We start from the raw sequence: 7,256 nt of genomic DNA on the forward strand, positions 1-7,256 counted from the left end.
GTTATTTTTCAATATTTGCTGAAAACATTTGACATTTTGCTGCAATTCTTCAATGTTATCCATTTTAACCATGTTCATTTGTTTTGGAATAGAAACTGCACTCACACACACGCGCACGCACAAACACACGCACACACACATCACTTGTCAGCTTGAGACTCATTCAGTGTTGTTTCATTCCACTTGGGCTTCCGCTTCTAATATTAGAGAGGCTCGTCAACATGCTCCTCCTTTAAAAAAATTTTTTTTGTCAATGGCATGACGTCATGGTCACCTAAAGCACATTGATTCACCTTTTTACACGATTGACAAAATTGAAATTGTGGTTGGCTAATTGGAGATGGAAAGTTATTTCAGTTTGTCCAGGTAGCAACGGGTCAACATTTCCATCAAATCACAGTCTTTAAAAATGCTGAGTGTTGCTCTATTAATCCCTTTGTAGTTATCGGGGAGTATGAATACCGTATTTTCCGCACTATTAAGCACACTTAAAAACTTAAAATTTACTCAAAAAAACACAGATTTCCACAATTTCCCAAAAAGAAATCTGTCAGAATGTTGATGATCAAAATCTGCTTAAATGGTTCCTTCAAATGTAAAATAACGTAAATTGGTTATTTCTCAACATAAGATCATTCGGGCCGAAATTTGGCGGGTTCTTAAAGTCCAGGCATGAAATGACCTCAAAACGAGACTTTGTGAAAATTATTGGTGAGGAAGAGCTCATGTACTTAACTCATTAAAAGGGGAATGTAATTCATTCTGGAGCAAATCGAAGTACTCATTTGATGTTTGTAAAAAAAAGACTACACTAGGTTTCAATTACTGGTTTCTTTTCAGGGCCAGCCAAGGTGTTGTAACAAGAATGAGTGCCAAAATCACATCTCTAAGTGCTTAAATTCTTATAGTGCCTTAAGGTTTCAAGTCTTATATAGTGACCAGAAAGTTTTCTTTCATTAGTATACATTGTTAAAAGGCTTTGATTAATATACATTGTACAGAGGCTTTAATTTTTATATAGTTTTAAAAGGCTTTAATTTGTACACAGTGTATAACAACTTTCATTTGTCTGGCATGTCAAAAGACTTCAGTTCTTACACAGTGTCCAAAGCTTCCATTTAAATAGTATCTACAGGCTTTAATTTTACTAGTCAGTCAGAAAATCCAAAAGCTGTTGTTCTCATACAGTGTGCAAGAGCTTTCATTTACATACACCTCCCTATAAATATAGTTTAATGATATGGCAATCGGCGATCCCTGGCGACCAATTTTGGCAAATTGGCCCAAGATGCTACTGCTGGCCCACCAGTAGCCATGACAACAGCACCATGCCAGATGCGGTGATGAGGCTCGTCTTATGACTTGCTGCGCTTGAAATCACTATTAAGAAAAAGATATAAAATAATAAGCTTCTAATAATTGTGCAAAAATTACTTTGTTTTTTTTATATAGCTTACGTATGCCGTCGACGAAAATGGATGAAGTGTCCACGTTGAAGGCTGTGATGTCAGACGCGGCGTTGATCAAAACGTTAGCAATGGCATTATTGCTGGGCACCAGGCTGGAGTCGAATCTCAAGTCCATGGAGTTGACAATAGAGCCATTACTGCAAAGCAAATCCTCACTCATAAATACTCAGCCAGAAATACACCTCTATTTTATTTATTTATTTATTTATTTGTTTATTTATTTATAATACCTGAATGACGTTACTGTCAGGTCGTTGAATGAAGAAAACGTGTCATTGTAGAATGGTTCTAGCTGTGGAGAAAGCGTCACAATTTTATCAGCTTTGTTTATCGCATAGTTGGAATGCAGAGAATCAAGTATTAGAATGAGTAGGCTGAATTTTGGTGGCTTCACAGCAAGATGAGTTGGAATGCTCCGTATCACTGTTAACATGAAGTTTAAACGCAAAAAATGAAGCCTTTTCTGTGGGCTACCACTACTTCTTTTTTTGTAATTATAATTATGTGAATACTTGAATCTCAGCATTTAACAAAAACTCACAATGTTATTTTTGTCAAATGCTGAGAATCAAGCATTCTGACGACTGTCAACATTTGCAAAAAAATGAAACAGTTTGAGCTTGCGCCTAAATTAGCGTGAATGCTTTTCCCCCCAGAATTGCTCCAACCTAACACTTTTGTAAGCTCCATCATGTTTTGTAAGCCAAAACAATTAAGGAATGTGCTTTAGTCTGTGAATCTCAGGGCCTCACCGTCATCTTGATGAGTTCTGCTCGACTGATAAACGCAGCAGATGACTGATTGAGCAAGTCGCTCGTGAACACCTCGCCGACAGACGTAAACCTCAAAGTCCGAGTGGTGAGTGATGTGCTCGTCACGGAGTTCTCGGTGGATGCCATAGCTGGAGCCGCAGTGGCATTGGGTTTTGCTGTAGTCAAATTTCTTTGCGGAGAGTCTGGCACAACAATCGGGAGACACTTGGTTCATCCTTGTACTCACAACAAGTTTACTACAACAAAAATTACTAGACCAAAGATTCTTGCTACTCCCTAATAAACTTCCACTGATGGCACAAAAATTACAAAAATGGTTTTAACATCCCAACGGCGGACATGGCCAAGCTGTTGACGGCGGGAGAACTCACCAATGACTTCAACGCTCTCAACGAAAAGGTTGAAGGTGTTGTTGGGCTGGCTGAGCGCTTCCTCCAAGGTAGCGACGACGTCCTCGTCCGCGGGAGTGGTAGATGTGTTCCTGAACACCAGACCAACTTCCACTTGCGTGTTGTCCACTCGCGTCAACACCACAGCAAGGCTGCAAGGAAAGACCCAAAATATGTTTTCATTTGGATACAGCTTCATATATTCTCAATTCTCAAAACAAGTGCACAAACTTACAAAATTCGAATAACAAAGGTACGGATAAAGAAAGTGCCATATCTCCTCCTGTAGATGATGTCATACTGTAACATGGCAAAAAAGGTGACAAATTAGAAGCCATAAAAAAATTAAAAGCCAGGACAAAAAGCATAGGGAGGATGACAACTGGACCCACCGCAGTCACAACCCTGCTTTCAAGCGCTTTGTACTGTGGACTGCTGACGTCGTTGAATTCTTCCACAAACGGTTCCCCCAAAGTTGCCGACAGCACAACAACCGGTGGTGAAGATGTGGGGACTACTGCTGGGGTTGTTGGATTTGGAGCAGGAGGCCCCTGAGTGATTGTTGGCCCTTTAGTTGTTGTAGGGACGTTGGTAGGAGTTGGTCCTATATTGATGGTTGGCCCTATAGTTGTAGGGACATGGCTGGGGGTTGGCTCTTGAGTGATGGTTGGCCCTTTCGTTGTAGGGACATGTGTGGGGGTTGGCTTTTGAGTGATGGTTGGCCCTTTAGTTGTAGGGACATCGGTGAGTGTTGGCTCTTGAGTGATGGTTGGCCCTGTAGTTGTAGGGACATGGGTGGGGGTTGGCTCTTGAGTGATGGGTGGCCCTTTAGTTGTAGGGACATGTGTGGTGGTTGGCCCTTTTGTGGGAGTTGGCTCGTTAATTGTAGGGACATGGGTGGGGGTTGGCTCTTGAGTGATAGTTGGCTCGTTAGTTGTAGGGACATGGATGGGGGTTTGCTCTTGAGTGATAGTTGGCTCGTTAGTTGTAGGGACATGGGTTGGGGTTGGCTCTTGAGTGATAGTTGGCTTGTTCGTTATAGGGACATGAGTGGGGGTTGGCTCTTGAGTGATAGTTGGTTTGTTAGTTGTAGGGACATGGGTTGGGGTTGGCTCTTGAGTGATGGTTGGCTCGTTAGTTGTAGGGAGATGGGTGGGGGTTGGCTCTTCAGTGATAGTTGCATCGTTAGTTGTAGGGAAATGGGTTGGGGTTGGCTCTTGAGTGATAATTGGCTCGTTCGTTATAGGGACATGGGTGGGGGTTGGCTCTTGAGTGATAGTTGGCTCGTTAGTTGTAGGGACATGGGTGGGGGTTGGCTCTTGAGTGATAGTTGGCTCGTTCGTTATAGGGACATGGGTGGGGGTTGACTCTTGAGTGATCGTTGGTTCGTTAGTTGCAGGGACATGGGTGGGGGTTGGCTCTTGAGTGATGGTTGGCTCGTTAGTTGTAGGGAGATGGGTGGGGGTTGGCTCTTGAGTGATAGTTGGCTCGTTGGTTATAGGGACATGGGTGGGGGTTGGCTCTTGAGTGATAGTTGGCTCGTTAGTTGTAGGGACATGGGTGGGGGTTGGCTCTTGAGTGATAGTTGGCTCGTTCGTTATAGGGACATGGGTGGGGGTTGGCTCTTGAGTGATCGTTGGTTCGTTAGTTGCAGGGACATGGGTGGGGGTTGGCTCTTGAGTGATGGTTGGCTCGTTAGTTGTAGGGAGATGGGTGGGGGTTGACTCTTCAGTGATAGTTGGCTCGATAGTTGTAGGGACATGGGTGGGGTTTGGCTCTTGAGTGATGGTTGGCTCGTTAGTTGTAGGGAGATGGGTGGGGGTTGCCTCTTCAGTGATAGTTGGCTCGTTAGTTGTAGGGACATGGGTGGGGGTCGGCTCTTGAGTGATAGTTGGCACGTTAGTTGTAGGGACATAGGTGGGGGCTACAGTCCCCTCATCGCCACTACCGGACTGTCCGTCGTCGCCGCTGCCAGACTCTCCATTGCCGCTGCCGGACAGTTCGTCATCGCTGGACGGGGTTTCTTGGCCATAGGCAGCCATAAACACCCAGGCCAATATCAAAATTAAGACCAGTTTTTTGGACATTGCTTTCAAAGCACTCCCTGAAATGATGGCAAAAGGTCAGTATTTATCGAGTTCTGACAATATGAACACATCTGCTCCAATGGTGTATATTAAAATAAATACATATCAAATTAATTTACAGTTTAGAGATTAAGACTATATTATTTTTTGTGGTTGCGTACTACAATTAGTTGTACAGGGTCCGGCAAAATGATCTGACACATTTGTAGGTTTAATAAAATGCAAATAAATTAAACAAACAAAACGTTTTTTTTTTTATTTTCGAAAAGTACATATAATGCCGTTTTGTTTTGTTTCGTTTCATTTCATTTTCGTTTTGCTTTCGAATAATGTTATATAATAATGAATAATGAGCAATCTTAAAGTTTTTGCAGTTGCGTACTACAATTAATTGTATTATTATAGTCTTCATGAAATTTGCATCGCAGTAACACAACAAAATCAGGATATATTTTGACTGTACATATTATGGAGCCTACCTTAGAATCTGTGAAGTGAAGCAAAAGGCTGTAATCTATGATGATCTTTCTGAAAACAATGCTTTTCTTCACAGGTGAAAATTCTTGGCAACCTTTTATATGGGTTCTACATGGGGCGGAGATATAGATTGAGAAGCCACAGCCTTCGGGGAAAAAAATACTCCTACTCTGTCATTCTCCAACAATATTGCTTCAACAACATTAAATAATCGTGTACTTGTAATGTAAATGCCACTAAATTAAGAATCAGGGTTTTTTTTAAAATTTTGCTTGATGTCATTTTAAATGGATTTTAACACATTTTGTAAATTTGTGCAGTTCTGTATTTAAGATACACAACGAAACAAGCCTCACCCAATGAGGTGTTTTGCATACATGTCTCCCCCCCACATGCCATCTTCACACTCCTTAACTTCAAATTCTCTCGCAACCCAGTGAACATTGACGCATGACCAAAATATCCTGTGGGTCTTCAGTTTTGTGAGATCACACATTATTACGCGACTACTACTACGCTATAAATATCCCATAATGACAGCACTAGTGTTATGTGACCTCTGCAAAAACTCAGCCAATAGCATGTCAAATGGGGGCAGGGCCAGCGGCATTTTGGGTTGTTTTCAAGAAGCCTTTGGAAGATCGTTTATCTTCCATCAGATTGTCTTTCATGGAAACATCTAGATCATTTTTTTGTACAATGGGGATGGCTAGCATGATGTCACTAGACGTTGGCACGTCATTTGGAGTTGACGTCCTCTCAAAAATACAGTAATCCCTCGCTACATTGCTGTTCATTTATCGCGGCTTCAGTACATCGCGGATCATCCCCCACCCCCCGAAAAAAAATATAAAAAATTCAAAATAAAAATTCTAAAGTGAGGAATTATGGCACAAAAGTTGCCCGCACACCAGCAGAAGGCAGGGAGTGCCCACATGTTTACAGTATGTACACTTGTACCTTGTTATAAAAAAGTTGTCATAATAATAGAGTTCTAAAATCATATTTACAGTATGTATACTATAGCTTCATCTACATATGTTAGACACACATGCACATATACACGTATCATTTATATTATTTATACATTATTTTCTATATGTCATTTACACTATTAATATAGTATTTACATGTTTGAAATTGTTATTTAATGTTCTAATGATAACATATGTACGTATATGGTTTATTATACATTTATTTATTGACGCACAAAAAATGTATGTTAAAAATGAGAGGGTGACACTACTTGGCGGATTTTCACTTGGCGGTGGTCTTGGAACCAATTATCCGCGATTACTGTACATAGTTCATGGGACACATTTAATACAGACAAATAGGCTGTAGGGGTACACTTGCCTTTCTTGTGTGCCGACAGCTTGAGTTCAATTCTCGCATATAACAGTGAATGTGTGTGTATGTGCAACCAAAAAAAAGCACTATAATTCAGGTGTTTAGTCGGTTCGCAAAGGGAGCTGCACGTGTTGTGCGTAACTGTTCCTCTGTGATTCACGGTGCAGATTCATTACGTAACCTTTAGCGCGCCCTTGTGGACATTTAGTCCAAAGACTACACTTTGGAGAACTTCTACACCTTATTTAGAAGAACACATTCTATATGCAACTCTAAAATATTTACATGCCACTACTAGAATGTTATTTTTCAATATTTACTGAAAACATTTGACATTTTGCTACAATTCTTCAGTGTTATCCATTTTAACCATGTTCATTTGTTTTCTGCTCAAAAGGTTCCTTCAAATGTAAAATAACGTAGATTGGTAATTTCTCAACATAAGATCATTTGGTCCGAAACTTGGCAGGTTCTTAAACTCCAGGCATGAAATGACCTCAAAACGAGACTTTGTGAAAATGATTGGTGAGGAAGAGCTCATGTACTTAACTCATTAAAAGGGGAATGTAATTCATTCTGGAGCAAATCGAAGTACTCATTTGATGTTTGTAAAAAATAATGATAATAATAATAATTTTAAAAAAATGGCGACCAACTGTCATGTTGATACTCAAAGTACTTCTGACCTGTCTTGTGTCAGTTCCCAGTTCG

At 40.8% G+C, this 7,256-nt stretch overlaps 1 protein-coding gene across 1 annotated transcript; it reads right to left on the bottom strand.

Moving 5' to 3' along the window:
- Positions 1–989: 989 nt before the first annotated feature.
- On the bottom strand, positions 990–5,335 carry LOC148403542 (uncharacterized). Its single transcript, XM_088375878.1, has 8 exons — positions 5,198–5,335; positions 3,024–4,735; positions 2,867–2,931; positions 2,614–2,783; positions 2,222–2,424; positions 1,700–1,761; positions 1,458–1,606; positions 990–1,380 (listed from the first exon to the last, which is right to left on the bottom strand). The coding sequence occupies exons 2-8, from the start codon at positions 4,716–4,718 to the stop codon at positions 1,292–1,294; spliced, it is 2,433 nt and encodes an 810-aa protein (XP_088232004.1). The 5' UTR covers positions 4,719–4,735; positions 5,198–5,335; the 3' UTR covers positions 990–1,291.
- Between the last annotated feature and the right edge of the window lie 1,921 nt (positions 5,336–7,256).

Source organism: Syngnathus floridae, chromosome 1, assembly GCF_059516105.1.
Source record: "Syngnathus floridae isolate MCC-2025c chromosome 1, RoL_Sflo_1.0, whole genome shotgun sequence".
Taxonomy (NCBI): Eukaryota; Metazoa; Chordata; class Actinopteri; order Syngnathiformes; family Syngnathidae; genus Syngnathus; species Syngnathus floridae.